We start from the raw sequence: 21,734 nt of genomic DNA on the forward strand, positions 1-21,734 counted from the left end.
TGGGTTTTTTGAGCATGGACTACCTTGTTTCCCAAGCTAAGCTAAGTAGCTTTCCATTTGTCTTTTGAGACTGTTTTTGCCCCAGGTGGATTTTTGTGTTCACCTCGCCAAGTTTTAGCACTTCATTTCCATGTTTTCTTCTTGTGTTTTGTCCATGAGAGTCTGGTGAGTCCCTGAGTGTGTGTGTGTGAGACCCGGATTCCCATGCCATGTCCCCCTACTTCATGTCCCCTTGTGTTCCATGAGAATCTGGTGAGTCCCTGAGTGTGTGTGTGACCCGGATTCTCATGCCATGCCCCTCTAGTTCATGTCCCCCTGTGTTCCACGTGAGTCTGATGAGTCCCCGTGTGTGTATTTCATAGTTTCCATGTAGATCTGGTGAGTCCCGAGTAGGAGACCCAGATCCCCACGCCATGCCATGTCCCCTTTTATCCATGTAACCCTATATATCATAGTTTCCTTGTAGCTCTGGTGAGTCCCGATTAGGAGACCCGGATCCCACGCCAAGCCTTGTCCTTTGTTTTTGGTTTTCCTTATTAGAGAAAAGGATTTTAAGAGGTTTTGGTTTCTCCCTGAGTTTCTGTTCATTCATGCCTTGTCCATTATTCTGTCCCTTGGTTTTTGTTTAAATAAAGTCACACTTTTGCACCTGAGTTACCTGAGTGGGCAATTTATTGGTCCCTTGTTTCCTCAGTCCCCCCCCAAAATGTGACAGCAGCGTTCGCTGACAGGACCCGTACTGCAGTTCAAAATGTAGAGCTTTGAGAAATTTTAGATTAGTTAATTCAATGAAAGCTATTTGAAGTTCCTTTACCTGATGTATTTGAATTTAAAAACTCTTTACCTTTGCCTTGCGATGATAACCTGCTGTCTTGTCTGGCCAACCCTGCATCTTATTTACTGCCACACTGGTAGACAGGACAGAAGGGATGGATGTCACAGTGCATTCACACATACAGCTTCTAATGAACACATATTTCCAAGGTTGTGTTGTTTTGACAGTGTAATTTACATTCTCTGCTTTAACTGCATAGTTGTTTTCTGTTTCCTCCAACATCATCCGTTTACACACATCATTTTTGTTGTCCCCGTTTCTCATTAAAGATACGTTGTAGAGAATTGAAACAAAGATGGCAGCAATCAACTTTCTTCCATTTTGCAAAGCTGTGAAGCCAGATTTCATTCACAATAAAGAGCAGCTGTCTCTAAGCAATTTTAATCTGTATGTATGAACAGCACATAATCAGAATTAGTTTTATTGTCCAGTATGTTGGACACAAGGTATTTGACTCTGGTACAGTGGCTCTAAATGTCCTTGTCATAAGTCAACTATATATAAATGTAGAAGAAAAATTAAAAAATACAAATAGTGAAGTGTAGAGAAGATAATGGACCACAGCTCTCATACACAAACTACAAATGGCTGCAGACTAGTGAATAGGGGAATAACTTGTCAGAAGCTCCAGTTCCACAACATGACTAGCCAATCCTACATGATGAAATGTACCTCTTTATCTCCCTGTCAAAGAAACTGAGAAATGTCACCCAGCACCTTTCAGGGGACAACATTTAAATTTATAGAATGCCATTCAAACTGTTTTTTTTTTTTTTTTTTATAAATTCCTTTTTCTCAGTGTAAGGTTGTTGATTTTTACTTTGGACTAGTAAGGAATTAAACTAAACATTTGTTCTTTTATTTTTATTCTAAACAGGACAGAGTATAATTATTGTTATGAATGCCATATTGAGGTTTTCACCCATACTGTCTACAGGTAGGAAACAGTGGCCTCTGTTGTATTTATGTATTCATTTTTTTTGAAAATAGCAGAGTGAGAGTTGCCTGCTTAAGGTAGAAAACTAACCGAAAAGCATGCAGTAGTGATTTAGCATGGCTACTAAAGCATTTTTGCAGACCTGATAGTGGTAGTGAAATCAGCCATCTGACTGCGGCTGTAAGGCAGGTAGAAGATGCTAGCCATGCTAACAGGTTTAGCAGTCTAATAGGGAGCAAGTGGCAGGAATACTAACAGGTTCATTAGGATCTGGAAACAAATATTTACAATAACAGTTGATACAGTATCATCTTACTTAATTCATGACTAAGATTTGGAGTACCATACCAGAGATTGTTTATAAACTGCTCAAAAAATGAAGGGAACACCTAACCGTCATAATATAACACTATCTCAGTTATTGAACTTCAGGGATATCACTGTCCATTTAGGCAACTTCCTACAGATGTATAATGACCTAAGCTGTCTTAGGAAAAAAAAGTTGTTTTTCCCTTTTTTTTTATATAATACATCTGTGTTCAGTGACCAGTCCTACTTATTGTCGTCTAGATATTTATACCCTGGCACTACTTCAATGTCCGCATCACTGATGTTGACTGGATAAGGAAACAGTTCAGACCTTCGAAAATCTATTACAATCTCTTTGGTTTTAGAGGTGTTCAACATTAGGTAGTTTTTGTGACTGTAGTTACTGAAGGATTTTATCAGGCCTCTGTACTCCTGTCCTTGTCCAATCACAGCAAAAATTGGAGAGTTAAAATTTCAGTGTTAAACATTTCTGAGTTGAATTTAACACCTAAAGAGTCATTTTAACACATTTAGAGTCAAATGTTACTCAATGTTGGAGTTAATTGACAGAGTTAATTATGTCAGTGTTAATCCAGCTCCTTGGAGATGTAATTACACTCCACTCACGTATTTTAGTTCTTTGTTTGGGCACGTTACAGCCATTAACGTTTTGTGTAATTTGTTAATTGTTTAATTCTGTAGTGTGTATTGTGCCAGGGCGGCTATGGCTTAGGAAGTAGAGCAGGCTGACCATGAACCAGAGAGTTGGCAGTTTGATCTTTGGCTTGCCTGTTCCACAGGTCGAAGTGTCCTTGGGCAAGACACTGAACCTCAAGTTGCCCCCAGTGGCTGTTCCACCGGTCTATGAGTGTGTGAGTGAGTGGATGAATGGACAAAGTGTTAAAGCATTTTGAGTACACTGGAATGTAGAAAAGTGCTATACAATTATGAGATCATTTACCATTTAAACTATTTTTACTGAAATAGTAAAACCTAACTCTGGGCAGTGTTGTTTTTCTGAATCCCTTTGTGTTATTTTAACTCTTTTATGAGTTAAAGTAGAAACTCTGAAAAAGTGTTAAATAGTGGTACACTCCCATCCCTTTGAGCTTGGTGGCAAAAGATTAGGTGTTCCTGGGAAATTTTTCTGTATGTTAAATGATAGTGATTACCCAAAATGTGTTTAATAAACATTGTATTATATATTTGACATAATTTGGCAAGTTGGGGTACCTTCAGTGCACCAGCATCTGCAGCAGATCCAGGGTCCACTCCAGTAATGTAGATTCCCAATCCATACTCAGCACCACCTCTGATCATTAGCCCCAGAGAGCGGCCATCATTCATATTCAGGTTTACCTGTAGAGGAGACATGACATTCAGATGCCTTAGTTTTGTCAATAAGCCAGATTATCTTTAAAATGATGCAACAATGTGAAGCATTAGACACTCCCAGGGGTCATATTTTGGTATTGTGTTTCACTGTGTACCTCAGTGAAGTGGGAAGATAGATGCAGCAGAGCATATCAGTCAGTGTCAATGCAGTTTAGTGACACTATTAATGTGTTAGCATTTGCATGTCAAAGATACTACAAGTGCTGCTTTTGTAGTTTACATATCAAAAGGCTATCCAAATTTTATAAATAGTAGTCGATCGGTTTCCATTTGACATGCAAAAATAACATTTTGAAAACCGCTATAATGCAAAGTTATGCAAACATTCCTTGGCACATTCCACTCAATGCTATTTGACACTCAGTTTACTAGTGGCTTTATGTCAAGTTTACGTATGTTTATGTTAGGGGGACTTTGCTTATCTTGCTGCTACATGGATAAAATGTGTAAAGGATGACGAACAAATGGAGGCAGAATAAATGTGCCTTGGGGAGTAAACACGCAGCAATGAATTCAGAACAAAGCAGTTTTCACTCAGGGATCAATTTTACGACTGCACTAGGATATAAAATTAATTGTGTGAATAATAAATTGAGGCAGTTATTCTACACTGTAATTATGTGGCGATTCTACACTTCATGCACAGTTACAGATACACTTTGTATTCATAATGTGAAAAAAAAAATGCTTTACTTCTAAAACTTTCAAACACTTCCTTCATCAAGAAGTTAAATGTAACTATCACAAACTGATACTAATGGGGATTAAAACAATATTAACAACATTAGATATTTAATTATCATACAGTTCCATACATTTGTTGGCATGTTTACTGACAGATTTATATTACCTCCATAAATGAAGCCTACAAGTCACAACTCTCTACTGCATATAGCAGGCCACTATTTCTCTGTAATAGTTGCTTCTTTATTGAATTTCCCCTTGGGGATTAATTAAGTACTTCGTCTTCTTCTTCTTCTTCTTCTTCTTCTTCTTAGGTCGGTCCTGAAACTCCACCTTTCCCCTCACCTTTTAATTAGCTCTCCTCCCCACTGTCCAAGCTCATTTGGATATAAACAAATATAACGTTTTCTGAATTAAACGCTTCAAATGTGATGGAAAATGTGTTCAGGGTGTTGTCAGATATGAAGGACATAATTATCTCATTGAGAATAAATTAACCTCTGATCATAGATCTATATAATTTATTTCAAACCAAAGCTGACAAACTGTCCAACTAAAAGAGTGGACTTTGCAGTGTCTAATATATGAGAGACAACAGTGTGTAAAAGCATTCATACACTTTGAAAGGTTTTTACTAGTGTAATCAGTTTCTCAGTTTTATATTTTTTTTCTTATATCTATTTCTTAATTATGAAAAGCTGTCGTAATATGTTTCTGGGTCTCTGTATAGTGGTGATATTCCTTACATCTTCTATAACTCAAAACATTTTTACACACATCCTCAATTGATCATTTATTATTTGTTAGATAATTCCAGCATTTTCTCAGTTAATTTATGATATCTAGGCCTGGTAGTATATGAATGCTCACACATCAGCAAGCTTTGTTGGGCTCACTTTATGGATCAACTAGCTACACCCATTACTGGCTGCTCACTTCAAAGTACCTGTGGTAACCAATTTGGCTGTAGGTATAAATGGCACAGTTTAATTCATTTGAAATTAGACCAAAAATGGACAGAGTTCCCATCAAACTCAAAGATTAGCACGGAGCTGTTTTACGTGTGAGCAGGGAGACTGCAGAAAGGCTGCAATCTATATAGTGCTGCACTACATAGTGACTGAGAGATTAGGGACCAGGGTGGATGGCGTTGGCTTCCTGTTCACGTCTCTTTAAGATGCTCGAAAGCATCTGACTTAAACAGCTGTTTTTCTCTGCCCACTGCTGCGGCCACCTGTTCTCGTCTACAATCCAGGCAAGGCGCAGTTAATCTCGAACGAACCTACAGTTACAGTAATGAAAATGAGCTACCCAAGCGGTGCTGAGAAGCAGAGCAAATGAGAGGTATTTCAGACAAAAGAGGACAATGGAGGAAATACATGAAAATAACATTTGAGGAAAAGAAATAACAGGGAGAAAGAATGAAAACCGGAGGAAGACAGTGACATCGGAGGAGAAAAGGAGGAAAAATGAAAATAATAGAAGAAAATATAGTGATGACATAGGAGAAACAGTGTAAGACATGAGAAAAAAGATTCAAAAAAGAGAAACTAAACAGTCAAAGAAGAGCAGGAGTAACACAATGGTAATACATTGCTTTGTGAGGTCGAAGAAGTTGAAGTGAGAAGAAGTTAGTCATGACTAAAAAAGCCGTGGATGTGGAGGGCACCATACAGATGTTTGCCTTGGGCCCCCAAATTGCTAAGTCTGCCACTGCCCACTAACAGCAGCTACAACCTGCAGTAAGGACCCTATGTACAGTTTTATAAATGAGACCACTGGGCATCACTGAGCTCTTGGACAGTTTGAGGTGCAACCTGGCTGCATCAGATGGACCAAAACATGTCTCAGAAGTGTTCTTCTCAATTTAGGTCAGGAGAGCATGGGGGCCAGTCAATGGTATCAATTTCTTCATTCTCCAGGAACTGCCTGCATACTCTCGCCATTTGAGGCTGGGATTGTTGTGCACCAGGAGGAACCCAGAACCCACTGCACCAGTATAGGGTCTGGCAATGGGTCCATGGATTTCATCGTGATACCTAATGGCAGTCGGTGCGGTTGTCTAGCCTGTAGAGGTCAGTGCGTCCCTCCATGGATATGCCTCCCCAGACCATCACTGACCCACCACCAAACCGGCTGAGTGATGTTACAGGGAGCATAACATTCTCCACGGCTTCTCCAGACCCTTTCACATCTGCCACATGCTCAGGATGCACCTGCTGAATCTGAATCTGTGAAAAGCACAGGGCACAGGCATCCACCCCTAGCCTATAGGGTGGAAACCAACCTGAAAGATAAATTAGAGTTTCCATATCAGCTTTCTCTCTGAAGCTACTTGGATGAGTAGTGAAACGTTTTGACCTAAAAACTAGAAGTCCAGTTGCCCTGACTCAACCTCTACATAAGAAACAAACTCTTTTAAATCTGATACATGGCATTTTAAAACCCACAGATTTGCTTTCAAAGCAAAATGTTCACGTTTAAAATCCTATACTACTGCCTCTCTTCAGTCTACTACAGCCACCTTATACACTGGACATTTTTCTCCAAAACTACCACAATGCACAGACACAGATTTTTCTTACCGTCCTCTCTCCCATGTTGTGCTTGTGGCTCTGGTTGGCCTCCTGGGTACTGGGCGGTGGGGAGACACTCTGGCCCTGAGGGTCCACCCAGCTGTAGGCATGGTTGGTGATGTAGCCTCCAGGGATCTGGCCCATGGAACACACTGACATGATCAGCTTCTTGCATCCTTTAAGCACCTGCATCAGAAAAGGAAGAAGAACTTTCACTAAGGCCAAATTATTTTTCATCTGATTTAGACAATAAAATGACTTTCTACATTTCAGCTATTTGTTTTGTACATGAACAATATGAAAGTCCCCTATTATTGTCCGGTGTGGTTGCAGCTGAAATGATGCACACCTGCAGCCCTCAGTGAAGCTGGGAGTGGCAAAAGCTGCAGCATACCTTAGGTTTTCAACTAAAGTGACACCACCAAGATGGAAGAATTAGCTAAACTGACATTTCTGTACTTCTTCATACAGATATTATTAAGCAAAATCTAGTGGGTATTACTGACACAGCACATTTGTTTATCCAACCTACAGTGTTTTTTTAACCAAAGTGCTTCTGTTGCCTAAACCTAACAACAGATGGCAATCAGGACCAAACCCCAGGCCTAGCATGCACCTCCCACCTAACAACAGAATATTTGCAATGGATGTCGGGCCTACAGAGTCATCCAATATGGGCATATTTTCTAGAGTTTCTAGTGTACTAGTGAAGCCTATCACACAAGCAATATCTGCACCTAGAATTCTCTGCAACCAGTCTTTTCCCAGTAGATATGACAATTATTCATTGCCGTTTGATCTCAGGGTCTTATATCAATCAGTAACTAAGTAACAATGCTGTCCTGTCCGTTGGCACGGATGCATTGTTTTGAATCTTTGTCTCATATTGAATCACTGCATCGTTTCATAATTTCTCCCTTACATTCTTCTTTCAGCTTAGCTCTTCAAACCCCTGCAGCTCCCTTGGCTTGAGTAGTATAAAGGTGGTGTGTTTCCTGGGGATGCAATGGGGGGGGTCAAAAATGGGTGTGTCTGTACATAATGAACGGAAATAAAATGATAAATCAATAAAACAACATCACATTCTCCTCCTCCTAGGCGGCGCAAGTTGCTATTGCTATTGCTGAACAGCTTCTACGCCCGGTTTGAGGCACGTAACAACCTGACAGCAAGGAAGACCATCCCTTCTTCAGAGGACGAGGTGCTCTGTCTCACCACGGCTGACGTGAGGAAAACTCTATGCAGAGTTAACCCACGGAAAGCTGCTGGACCAGACAACATTCCTGGCAGAGTGCTCAGGGAGTGAGCAGAACAGCTAGAGGATGTCTTCACAGACATCTTCAACATCTCCCTGAGCAGCACCATCGTCCCAAAGTGCCTAAAGTCAACCACCATCATCCCCGTGCCGAAGAAGTCTCCAGTGTCCTGTCTCAATGACTACCGTCCCGTCGCTCTCACACCCATCATCATGAAGTGCTTCGAGAGGCTCGTCATGAAGCACATTAAGAACCTGCTGCCACCCATGCAGTTTGTGTATCTTCCAAATCACTCCACAGAAGATGCCATCAGCACAACCCTCCATCCGGCCCTGACACACCTGGACAATAAAGACACTTACCTACGAATGCTGTTCATTGACTTCAGTTCAGAATTCAACACGATCATTCCTCACCACCTAATCGAGAAGCTGAGTCTGCTAGGCCTCACCACCTCACTCTGCAATTGGATCCTGGATTTCCTGACTGGAAGACCTCAGTCAGTCCGGATTGGGAACAGCATCTCCAGCACCACCACATTGAACGCTGGAGCTCCTCAGGGCTGTGTGCTCAGTCCACTGCTGTTCACTCTGCTGATTCATGACTGTGTAGCAATGCACAGCTCTAATCATATCATCAAGTTCGCCGATGACATGACCGTGGTGGGTCTCATCAGCAAGAATGACGAGTCAGCATATCCTTGGTGTTCACATGGATCTCACCTGGTCACTCAACAGCAGCTCCATCACCAGGAAAGCCCAGCAGGATCTCTACTTCCTGCGAAGGCTGAGGAAGGCTCATCTTTCACCGCCCTTCCTGACCACCTTCTACCTTCGAGAGCATCCTGAGCAGCTGCCTCACTGCCTGGTTTGGGAATTGCATCATCTCAGGCCGCAAGACCCTTCAGCGTATAGTGAGGACAGCAGAGAAGATCATCGGAGTCTCTCTTCACTCTATCACAGACATTTACTCCACACGCTGCATCCTCAAAGCTAACAGCATTGAGGGTGATCCCACACAGCCTTCACCCTCCTGCCATCCAGAAATAGGTACCGAAGCATTCAGACCCACACAACCAGACTGTTAAACAGTTTCTTCCCTCAGGTAATCAGGCATCTCAACAGAGATGAAGAGAATCAGGCATCACACACACACATACAACCAAGATCTGATCTCCGAGGAGAACTGAACTGTGCTGGACACGGACACACACACATACATAACACACACGCACAAAAAAAAAAAAGAAAAAAACGTACATGCCACTTTACATTAATATTTATATTAATCCTGTTTACATTTGTCACTTTAATATCTGCAATCACTGTACATACTGTTCTTTGCACATTGTCTTACCATGATTGTGGCACATTTACTGGTCATTGCACAAAGTCAGCCTATATGTTGTTTGTATGCACTGTCTTGTCTTGCCTTGTCTTTCTGTGCACTTCAGTTGTATGTCAAGTTCTTAAAGAATGCACCTTAAGTATTGTTTAATTTTTCTTAGTTTAATCTTTATTTTTTTTAATTATAATTTAGTTTTAGTTTCTGTCATAGCTCTATGTTTGTCTGCGTCACTGTACTTTGTCTGTGTTCTGTGTAGCACCTCTGGTGTAGGAGGAACGTTGTTTCGCTTCACTGTGTACTGAGTCTGCTATATATGGTTGAAGTGACAATAAAGCTTCTTTGACTTTGACTTTGGTTGCGCGGTGTTGTGGGTTGTGCTAACATGTACAGTATAAATGGGATAGTGTTCTGTTCATAGTGTGTGATTTTCGGCTCAGCAGCACCACAAGTATAGCACTGTGAGTGTGTGTGTGTGTGTGATGTATGTGCCGACTGACACACACATATACAGGGGATCCTTTTTTGGTGGCTGAGGTGAGTAGCTGAACATCCGGGTAAGCGAATCACTTTTGTCTTGCAGGCGTGTCGTGTTGTGTGTGTTGTGTGGTTCGTCTGCAGACTGGCGGCAGACTAGCTGTGGTTTGGCACACCTGGGAACCGGCTAGACTTTGAACGGTTCACTGGCTGCTGCATTCCGGTGCTGGTCGGATACCTTTCTGTTTTGACCGGTGTTTGTTGCTATTTCCTGACTTAGCGCTCGTTGGCCTACCGGTTAGCTTAGCTAGCTAGTTATCTTAGCTAACATGGCCTCTCCCTCTCTCTCTCTCTCCTGCTCGGTTTGCCACATGTTTAGTTATTCCTCTGCCTCCTTTAGCGATAATGATACCTGTATTAAGTGTAAGGTTCTGTTAGCCTTGGAGGCGAGGATCACTGATTTGGAAGCGCGGCTCCGCACCTTCGAACAAAAGCCAGCTAGCCTAGCCCCGTTAGCTGGTGTGGAGCCACCGAGCTCAGGGTCTGTTAGCGGTCCAAGGGCAGCTCCGGAGCAGCCCGGAGAATTAGCCTGGGCGACGGTCCGACGGAAACGTACTCCTAAGCAGAAGCCCACGGCTCATCACCTGCCTGTTCACGTTTCTAATAGATTTTCCCCGCTCAGTGACACACCCGCTGAGAAACCGACTCTGATAATTGGCGATTCCATAGTCAGGAACGTGAAGCTAGAGACACCAGCGACCATAGTCAAATGTATTCCTGGGGCCAGAGCGGGCGACATCGAGTCAAATCTGAAGCTGCTGGCTAAAGCTAATCGTAAATATGGGGAAATTGTTATTCACGTCGGCAGCAATGACACCCGATTACGCCAATCGGAGGTCACTAAAATTAATGTTGAGTCGGTGTGTAACTTTGCCAAATTAATGTCGGACTCCGTAGTTTTCTCTGGATCCCTCCCCAATCTGACCAGCGATGACATGTTTAGCCGCATGTCATCGTTCCGTCGCTGGCTGTCTAGGTGGTGTCCAGCAAACGATGTGGGCTTCATAGACAATTGGGCCACTTTCTGGGGAAAACCCGGTCTGATAGCGAGAGATGGCATCCATCCCACTTTGAATGGTGCAGCTCTCATCTCTAGGAATTTGGCCGAGTTTCTTAGCCGACCTAAAGCCTGACAATCCAGGGTGGGGGCCGGGATGCAGAGACTCAGTCTAAAACGCTTCTCTGCAGTTTCCTTAGAGCCGCCGCCCCCTTCAAACCACATAGAGACTGTGTCTGCCCCTCGAACATATAAATCAAACAAATCAGAAGTTAACAGAAGAGGAGTTATTCATAAAAACTTAATAAAAATTAAGACCACTCCTCTTATTGAACAGAAAAACAGAACTGTCAAATGTGGATTATTAAATATTAGGGCCCTTTCTTCTAAATCTCTGTTAGTAAATGATTTGATAACTGATCACCAAATTGACCTACTTTATCTTACTGAAACCTGGTTACAGCAGGATGAATATGTCAGTCTGAATGAATCAACCCCCCTCAGTCATAAAAATTATCATGTTCCTCGAAGCACAGGTCGAGGTGGAGGAGTAGCTGCAATCTTCCAGTCAAACCTATTAAACTTTCATCCTCAGAACAGTTATAACTCATTTGAGAGCCTCACTCTCACATACAAACTGGAAAACACAAAAACCAGTTCTACTTGTCATTTTGTACCATCCACCTGTTCCTTACTCAGAGTTTTTAACTGAATTCCCTGACTTCCTGTCTGATTTAGTGCTTAGATCAGATAAAGTCATTATAGTGGGAGATTTTAACATTCATGTAGATGTTGAAAATAACAGCCTCAGCATTGCATTTAATTCTATATTAGATTCAATTGGTTTCATTCAAAACGTTAATAAACCCACCCACTGTTTTAATCACACCCTTGATCTTGTTCTGACCTATGGCATCGAAATTGAACATCTAATAATTTTTCCCCCAAATCCTGTTTTGTCAGATCATTCTTTAATAACTTTCGAATTTAAAATGATGGATCATGCAGCGTCTGGAAGAAAATTCCACTACAGCAGATGTTTATCCGACAACGCTGTTAATAAATTTAAGAAAATGATTCCATCTTTATTTGCATCTATGCCAAGTATAAACATAGTGGAGGGCAGCTGCCTTAATCCTACTCCCTACCAAATTGATCATGTTGTTGACAGCGCTGTAACCTCACTGCGTGAAACGCTTGATTCTGTAGCCCCTCTGAAAAAGAAGTTAGTGATTCAGAGAAGACTAGCCCCATGGTATAATTTACATGTTCGTACCTTAAAGCAGGCATCACGAAGGCTGGAAAGGAAGTGGCGTTCCACAAACTTAGAGGAAATTTTTCTAGCCTGGAAAAACAGTCTACTAACATATAAAAAAGCTCTCCGTAAAGCCAGAACTGCATACTATTCATCACTAATGATGTTGTTGGGTTTTTAGTTTTAGTTTTTGTAAAGTGCCTTGAGATGATTTGTATTGTGATTTGGCGCTATACAAATAAAATTGAATTGAATTGAATTGAACTAATAGAGGAAAATAAGAACAATCCCAGGTTTCTTTTCAGCACTGTAGCCAGGCTGACAAAAAGTCACAGCTCCGTTGAGCCCAGTGTTCCCTTAGCTCTCAGCAGTGATGAATTTATGAGTTTCTTTACAAATAAAATCACAACTATTAGAGATAAAATTCAGCAGATGCTTCCTATACCTGCAATAAATGAATCTTTTACTACAGTAGCTCTTGAATCATCTGTAGGACCTCAGTTATGTTTAGACTGCTTCTCTCCTATAGATCTCTCTGAATTTACATCAATAGTTGCTTCATCGAAATCATCAACGTGTCTCTTGGACCCCATCCCAACTAGACTGCTTAAAGGCACCCTGCCATTAATGAACTCATCTTTATTGGACTTGGTAAATTTATCTCTAGTATCAGGCTACGTGCCACAGGCCTTTAAGACTGCAGTAATCAAACCTTTACTCAAAAAGCCTAGTCTTGATCCAGGAGTCTTGGCTAATTATAGACCAATATCCAACCTGCCATTTATTTCTAAAATCCTAGAAAAAGCTGTTGCTAAGCAGCTATCAGACCACTTACACAGGAATGAACTATTTGAAGATTTCCAATCAGGATTTAGAGCACATCATAGTACAGAAACAGCACTGTTGAAAGTTACCAACGATCTTCTCTTAGCCTCAGATAATGGACTTGTTTCGATACTTGTCCTCCTAGACCTTAGTGCTGCATTCGACACCATTGACCACAACATCTTATTACAGAGACTGGAGCATGTGATTGGTATCAGAGGAACAGCGTTAAAGTGGTTCCAATCCTATTTATCGGACAGATTCCAGTTTGTTCATGTCCATGATGAACCTTCCACACGAACAAAAGTTAGTTATGGAGTTCCACAAGGTTCTGTGCTAGGACCGATTCTGTTCACCCTGTACATGCTTCCTTTAGGATATATCATTAGGAAGCACTCTATTAATTACCACTGCTATGCGGATGACACTCAGTTATATCTATCTATTAAACCTGTTAACACAAACCAGTTAACCAGACTTCAAGCCTGTCTAACTGACATAAAGGCCTGGATGACCAGTAACTTTTTACTTTTAAACTCGGAGAAAACAGAAGTCATTATATTTGGGCCTAAAAATCTCAGAAATAACTTTTCTAAAATTATAGCTACTCTAGATGGCATAGCCCTGGCCTCCAGCACTACTGTAAAAAACCTTGGAGTTATTTTTGACCAGGACATGTCCTTTAACTCACACATAAAACAAATTTCTAGAACTGCATTCTTTCACCTGCGCAACATTTCCAAAATTAGGAACATCCTGTCTCAAAATGATGCAGAAAAACTAGTCCATGCATTTGTTTCCTCAAGGCTAGATTACTGTAACTCATTACTATCTGGATGTCCTAATATCATAATAAAAAGCCTCCAATTAATCCAGAATGCCGCAGCCAGAGTCCTGACAGGAACTAGCAAGAGAGATCATATTTCTCCTATATTGGCTTCTCTTCATTGGCTCCCTGTAAAATATAGAATAGAATTTAAAATCCTTCTTCTCACATACAAATCCCTTCATAATCAAGCTCCTTCATACCTTAAAGACCTCATAGTACCATATTATCCCAATAGACCACTTCGCTCTCAGAGTGCAGGTCTACTTGTGGTTCCCAGAGTTCTCAAAAGCAGAATGGGAGGCAGAGCCTTTAGCTATCAAGCTCCTCTCCTGTGGAACCAGCTCTCAGCCTGGGTTCAGGAGGCAGACACTCTCTGTACTTTTAAGGCTAGACTTAAAACCTTCCTCTTTGACAAAGCATATAGTTAGGGCTGGCTTCAGGCAACCCTGAACCATCCCTTAGTTAGTTATGCTGCTATAGGCCTAGACTGCCCGAGGACCATCGGTGCACTGAGCTCCCCTACCCTAACCCCCCCCACACCGTGTCCCTGGTCCTGGAGCTGTTTATCGCTGATGTGCAGTTACTGGCCCCACCAACTTGCAGTGTCTATTTGTTGTTTATTGTTGCTGTTCTTTTCTCTCTGCTCTATCCACTCACCCCAACCGGTCGAGGCAGATGGCCGCCCAAACTGAGCCCGGTTCTGCTGGAGGTTTTTTTCTTCCGTTAAAGGGAGTTTTTTCTTCTCCACTGTCGCCAAGTGCTTGCTCATAAGGGAATTGTTGGGTTTTTAGTTTTAGTTTTTGTAAAGTGCCTTGAGATGATTTGTATTGTGATTTGGCGCTATACAAATAAAATTAAATTGAAATGAATTTGAGCTAAGAGTATTATCGGTTTCCATGGGTCTGTCAGGCAGCAGCAGCAGCAGAATCGGCATCAGCAGCAGTGACTGTAGTTATAGGTTAAGCAAGACAAATGTAATTATTTCTGAGAACTACAGGCTGTCATCCTACATTATATGGCGCAGTACAAATATTTTGAGTGTCTCTCATCCTGTCCCTTATTTCTTATAAAGAATCACAATTGTCTCTTACTTTCCATCTCTGAAGTTGGCAAAAGTGTCCATCACAATTACAGCATGTGCCATGGACATTATGCAAATTACGCGATGACGTCATTTGGCAACTTCTAGCGACTTTTAGGACAGCCAATAGCTACTTTCCTTACTGACTAGTTGGTAACACTGGGACCAGGAGAGTAGTGATTGGGGTTGCGCCTCCGTATGAGCCGTTGTTTGAAGGCTCTGGAAGGTATATGTATAAGATTAAATATTGGGATGGTTGTGTCTCGTTTTGTGTAGAGGAATGGGGTGGGGAACACTGGGGGGTAGGTGGGTCGCATAGCATGAGCATGAAGGACTGGACACTGTTTCGTGATGTGGTCTGCCAGGACCTCGACCGCCAGGGTCCTGACGATAGAGTCTACGTTTTGCAGTGGTCCAGTGTAACAGACCCTGAGCTGCACAGGGTCGTTGCCCACCGAGGCCTGTGTGACTGACTTTATTTTTCTGAGATTTTGTGGGGATCGGGAGCGCATCGTTGCGCGCCCTAATCATGACAAGCGCACCCGTATCCCATTTCACATCATGAATGTGAGTTGTGGTTTAAAGAGTGGTTCTTTAATTAGTGGTGCGACTGGTATGGCCTGCAGGGTGTGTTTAGTGAGATCGATGAATCCCAAGAAGGACAAAATCAGCAGAGATTTTGAGAGCATTGGGAAGCGTCTCTTTTATGATACTTTGGAGATTGATGGGGTCATTCCTTCTCCACAAGGCACGGAGCCAAACCTGTGAGGTTTGATATTGTGTGGGTGTGTATATGCGTATATGCGTGCGTGTGTGTGAATGGTGTTTAATCAGGATCTTGTGTCTTAAGTCTTTTTATTTCTGTATATTTAAAATAGACATTAACGACCCCCTGTCACTGGCTGAGCTGTGTTGTAGTATTTTGCCATCATCATCACAACCCGAGCAGGAGCAAATGAATGCATAACCTGAAGATTGCGGTGGACCACCTGGTGGGGCGAGCAGTCTGTGGGGCTTCCCATCAGATTTCCTTCTGAACCGTTTTGATCTGGTTCTGCAGAAGCTTTGGACAAACAGATTCATCCCAGCTGTTTCTGCATTCTTCCGTGCAAACAGGATTGATGCTGACGAGGTGATTTTGCAAATGCTGAAAACTACAGAGAACCACTCGGTAATTGAGCCAATCTGGGGGCCCTTAAACTGTAGAGTGTACTGGTTGATTCGTGGATACCTGGGCAGGAGTGACGATGTCATTTTGTACATGATGCAGAAGAAGAAAATGCTATTAAACTACAACATTAAGACTGATTAAACCTGTCCTGAAGAAGCTGAATGTTTTTTATACCTGACATATTAATGTTTTTATGCTCATCGTTAAGAAGCTGAGTGTTTTCATTTTATTAAGTGTCATTCTTGAATTTCCCAATGTTGGGAAAAGTATTATTAGCAGTTACATTCCATTTATCTTGTTAAATATTGCTCATGCACACATTTTTGCAAAGAGTTATGCAGACCTGACACACTAAAGAAAGAAGGTTAAAAGCACTGTCTCCACGGTGTGAAGAAACACACAAGGTATTGAAAAGAGCGGAGGTTTCTGCAGAAGGAACACACCACTTACACTCACACTAATATTGCATACTAATATACCTATGTAGATGTAGATATGAATAGCAGGTTAAGAATGTGTTGTGACTCAGAGTAATTAGACACTGAAAGACACTGGAGGCAGAGAAGAGACTGTACCTCGACACTGCTGAGTGATGAATAACTCCAAATAAGGGAGGGACAGATAAGACTGAAGCTTCTAACTTCCTAGTTCTCACAACAGGGCGCTGGCCCCCAGGGATTGGAGGAGACAAGTGCCAAGAGGCCAGGACTGAGCCTGAGCACCAACGAAGGGGAGTCAAGTTTAAAACCGTGACTTCCCCCATCTGTAGTTAACCAATGAGATGTGATTTTTTTATAATGTCATGTTTTCCTTTGTTTTGCATCTCTTTCCTGCGAAGTTGGTTTCAGCTGACTGCTTGCAGACTGCGATTTTCTGACCAGGAAGGGGTTCTTGTACAAGAGTTTGGAATTTCAATTAAAACTCGTGTGTGAACCAAAAGAATTTCTCTGCTAATTTCCAATATACAGACACGCTGACACAACGATTTATGTTTCTGGGTTTGTGAATAAAAAACACGAGTTTTGAAAAGAAATGCATCATTGTTTTTTGGGAGCCATGGAATGGCTGCTTTATAAACTCTATTATGATCCCGCGGGATGTGAGTGAATATACTGCAGAGAACGACAACGTGCGCTACCTTTTAACATGTATTGATGTATTTTCTAAATATGGATGGGTGAGATGTCTTACATCAAAGACAGGTCTCGCTATAACAAAAGCGTTTAAGGATATTCTGTGTGAGGGGCGCGTGCCTCTGAAACTAAAAATGGATCCAGGCAGCTAGTTTTATAATAAATAATTCAAACGCCTGATGAAAGAGTATAAAATCACACATTTCCCTACACTAAACGCAACTAAAGTGAGTATTGTGAAGTGGTTCAACCGGACATTAACTGGGGTCTAAGGGTGTTTTGGGGTCCTGCACAAGTTTTGACATGCCCTGACATTTGTGCTTTTTTCAGTTGCTTTTAACCCTCTGGGGTCTGAGGGGGTTTTGGGGCCTGGACAAATTTTGACATGTCCTGACATTTGTGCTTTTTTCAGTGTCTTTTAAACATATTAATGTCTAAAGTCTAATAACACTGTAATCAGCACAAAATTGGCTACAATAATATGTGAGCAGCAAGTTTATACATGATTGTGTTTTTGAGAAAAAAGTGGTTATGCATGGTTAGTGAAAAACTACAATTTTTTACTCACTGAAATAAGACCATAAAACACAAACAGAACATTGGTTCACAAGACTTTGGAGACCTGCATGTTGTAGGCTAAAGTGTTTACTTCAGAGTGCTGTGAATGTCATGTTGTTCACACATTCACAGTAAACAAAACACTGATTTAAATTTTCTAAGACACTTTTTGTCCAGAAAGGCCATATGCAAGAGGGTGTGTCTGAGGATGAATAGTCATGTGATTTACCTGGGAACACAAAAGACGCACTGAACGACCAGACAAAGACACGCATAATGAGCCTTTCAGTCAATGTAGATGGGACGGATTAGTGCAGCACAATACAACACAATGAGGAGCCAAATGATCCTCATTTGAGTTAAAATCAGTGTTTTTACTCTGAGGAGAAACTAAACTATTTGTCTCTGTGTGGAATGTAAGGAGCGCCGCTCCTTAAATGAATGATATACTTCTTTTGAATGATATACTTCTTTTATCTGTACGATCAGAATTGACGAAGTAATTTAAGTTTGTTTCGGCCTTATCTTAAAAAGATGCGTCAAAACGCGCCGGCGCATGCGTCGACCCAGAGGGTTAAACATATTAATGGCTAAAGTCTGATAACATTGTAATCAGCACAAACTGGGCTACAATAATATGTGAGCAGCAAGTTTATACATGATTGTGTATAAAAACTAACCATGCAACTGAATGTTGTAGTGTGTTTGCTTCACAATGATGTGAAAGTCATTTTGTTCACTCATTCACAGAAAACAAAACACTGATTTAAATTTTCTACAACACTTTTTGTTTAGAAAGGCCATATGATAGATTTACCTGAGAAGACAAAAGACACACTCAACGACCAGACAAAAAACCACATAATGAGCCTTTCAGTCAATGTGGCTGAGAGGGGATTAGTGCAGCACAATACAATACAATGCTGAGCCAAACATTCGTCATTTGAGTCGTGTTTTTACTCTGAGGACAAGCTAAACTCTTCGTCTCTGTCTGGAACATACAAAGCGCTTCTTCCCCTACGTAACGTGCCATCATCCAAACGCACAGAAAAAGTGAGTAACTTCTATGATATGTCATTTCTCAGGGGCGTGCACAGAATTAATTATTTCCATATGAACAGTGCACTCAGTGTGAGGTGGGATCACATTAGCTGTAATGAGGTGAGACAGGAGAAAACATGTCTCCTTACGTTCATACGGATTAAATAAAAAGTGATGATTTGTTTTCGACTTGAATTGTTTAATTTCAAAGAAAACATTTCAAGCTTTCTAGCCATATATTTCTTATTTTTATGAGGCAAGTATTCCCCACAGACATTCATGCCGGATTGTAAAATATTTATGTATATTCAGACATTGTGGTCTGGTAGGAGACTCGCACGTACCACTGCTTAGATGCGTCAATATACACGGTAAATACACACATCATGTTTTGACAAGCCCCATTACACGTCTCTTTCAAAAACCGCCATAGACAATATTGAAATTCCATTAATGAATGATCAGAACAAACATATCCCATTTCTCAATGGTAAGGTCATTGTGAAACTACATTTCCGACCTGTGAGACGGGGCTTCTAAAATAGAAAGAAAAGATGATGCGCGTGGCTCATACACATGATAATGGCGAGAGGTTTCTAAGGTACTGCGAGGTCCAGGCAGGAGGTGAGCTACTGGGGTTTAGTGGAATGCGTATACAGTACGGAAAGTTTTGAGGCCTATTCAGGATGGCGATCCCACTCTTTAGAAGCGGGCTCAGCAAAACCTCATCTGAAAACAGCAGCCACTAATATTATGGGGGAGGTTGTGTCCAATATAAGTGGGAAGATTGTGAATGGGAAACAGGAGGGAGAGGTGTGGCAGTGTACAGAGAAAGGGAATCCAAGAGGCCTCCGGTGGTCGTGGCTGCAAGCAGGTTTAAGAAACTGCGTAAAATGGCCGGTAGAGGCTGCAATACAGGCAGAAAGAAAACTGTCTGCAATGTTTTCACAGGTGGATGTGATGCTTGGGGACAGACTAATTACCCAGGCGTCTAACACATACCCCTATCGTAGGATTAGTGTCTGATCAACTATGGGCAAGACACGCTGGATACGCAGTTCAATTCAATTTTATTTGTATAACGCCAAATCACAATACAAATCATTTTAAGGCACTTTACAAAACAAACAAAAAAAACACTGTGTTGTTTGCTAAGGACACACCTTGTCACATGAATAACACGGCAGTGGATGGTGACAACTAGGGGCTGGTGACCAGGGGGAGATACACAGCAGGATTGTGGAATTTATTGCACCTTTGCATGCTGATTTGTTTTGTCAGGACAAATTTTTACTTAACGGAATTGACATTTCTATGAAATTCATACGGTCAAAAGATGAATTCTGTTTAATGTCACCCCCAATACACAATACAGTGTGAAAATCTTATCAGCCAACCTTTTTGTGAAAAAAATCCCAATTTCACCCTTCCTTGACAATGAAGCGTACACAGGCAGTTACAGCATTACATACACCCATTTCATTTTGAACGCCAAATCCTTTCAGCTGCATTTTCCCAGAGGCCAGTACGCGCGTGAGTATTACCAGCTGATTCAGACCACCAGGCGTCATCTTAAAGACAGACCATTGGCCATTTCATGTGAGAAGTATGGGCGGGGGTATACCTTGTTCTGCTTTAATCTGGAGCCGGGAGGCAGCAGGGCAGGGACCGTCTCCCTGATTAAGACAGGGAATGTGAGGCTGGAAGCGTGGTTCCAAACACCACTCCAGTGCACCATTAACATGATTTGTTATGCCGTTTTTGATTCAGTCATTGAAATATCAAACAGCAGGCAAGTGTTGGTGGACTATTACTAAACTAATTGACTTGTACTGTCAGAAGAATAATTAGTAAGGACACTGATTTTGTGGGGTGTTAGCACATGACCAGCTGGTCAGTCTCAAAACGTCCTGCAGTGTTGATTGTAAAACACTGATCCATCGTACCTACCAGGGCAACACTGGCTGGCAATATATTTTACAGGTGATTGGCAAGCATTGGACATTCACCAGACAGTTTTTACCCTCATATAAGCAAGTTTCTCCTGAAAAACACCACCAGGGTGCTTTATTCCAACAGTCAGATGTAGTCTGACCTCTCTGTAACATGGGGTCAGCACTGTGTGTTTTTCCTGTGGCATGTACAGAAAGGAATAACTTACAAAATGTTTATTAACAAATATGGCCCTGATTTTACCCGCAATGATGTCCGGGTTTAGCACTTTGTTAATAAAATCAGACCTGCATCTGTATACCACAACTTTACATATGTTCAATGTGCATTTCTGAGATGATTAAAATAATAAAAACATATTCAGTGCATATGTTTCACAGCGTGTTTTTATTTACAATGAAAGAAAATAACTTTGTACACATTCATTATTTCAAATAAAAATACATTCATCTGGTCAAAAACAATATTTCAAATAAAAATATATTCATTATGTAAAAAAAATATTTCAAATGAAAATACATTGATTATGTCAAAACAACTTTTCAAATAAAAATACATTCATCAGATCAAAAACAATATTTCAGATAAAAATACTTTCATTAGGTCAAAAACAATATTTCAGATAAAAATACTTTCATTAGGTCAAAAACAACATCCATCCATCCATCCATCTTCTATACCCGCTTCTTCCTGAAAGCCAGGGTCACGGGGATCTGCTGGAGCCTATCCCAACTCTCTTTGGGTGAAAGGCAGGGGTACACCCTGGACAGGTCACCAGTCCATCACAGGGCCACATAGAGACACACAAAGACAGACAACCTCACACACTCACACTCACTCCTACGGGCAAAAGCTGGGGAACAATAGTCTTTCACGGGGTGGGAAGAAGGAGGAAAGAAGGGGAAGATGGGGGAAGAGGAAAAAATGAGAAAAAAATGGAAATTTTGAAGAAATCGAAATTCATTCAGAGTTTTTATTACTCTTACAGAACGTCTGACCAAGTTGACGCTGTCAGATG

General features: G+C 41.4%; 1 protein-coding gene across 1 annotated transcript in view; it reads right to left on the reverse strand.

Annotated features, from left to right (window-relative positions):
* Positions 1–559: 559 nt before the first annotated feature.
* The window catches only part of LOC113133256 (whirlin-like), a 59,718-nt gene continuing 38,543 nt past the window's right edge, over positions 560–21,734 (reverse strand). Inside the window, exons 2-4 of the mRNA XM_026311943.1 lie at positions 6,746–6,922; positions 3,315–3,440; positions 560–908 (exon numbers count right to left, since the gene is read on the reverse strand). Coding sequence (XP_026167728.1) covers positions 894–908; positions 3,315–3,440; positions 6,746–6,922 — 318 coding nt within the window. The 3' untranslated portion in view covers positions 560–893. The remainder of the gene's footprint in view (positions 909–3,314; positions 3,441–6,745; positions 6,923–21,734) is intronic.

The sequence above is a fragment of the Mastacembelus armatus genome, unplaced genomic scaffold (assembly GCF_900324485.2).
Source record: "Mastacembelus armatus unplaced genomic scaffold, fMasArm1.2, whole genome shotgun sequence".
In the NCBI taxonomy this organism is placed as follows: Eukaryota; Metazoa; Chordata; class Actinopteri; order Synbranchiformes; family Mastacembelidae; genus Mastacembelus; species Mastacembelus armatus.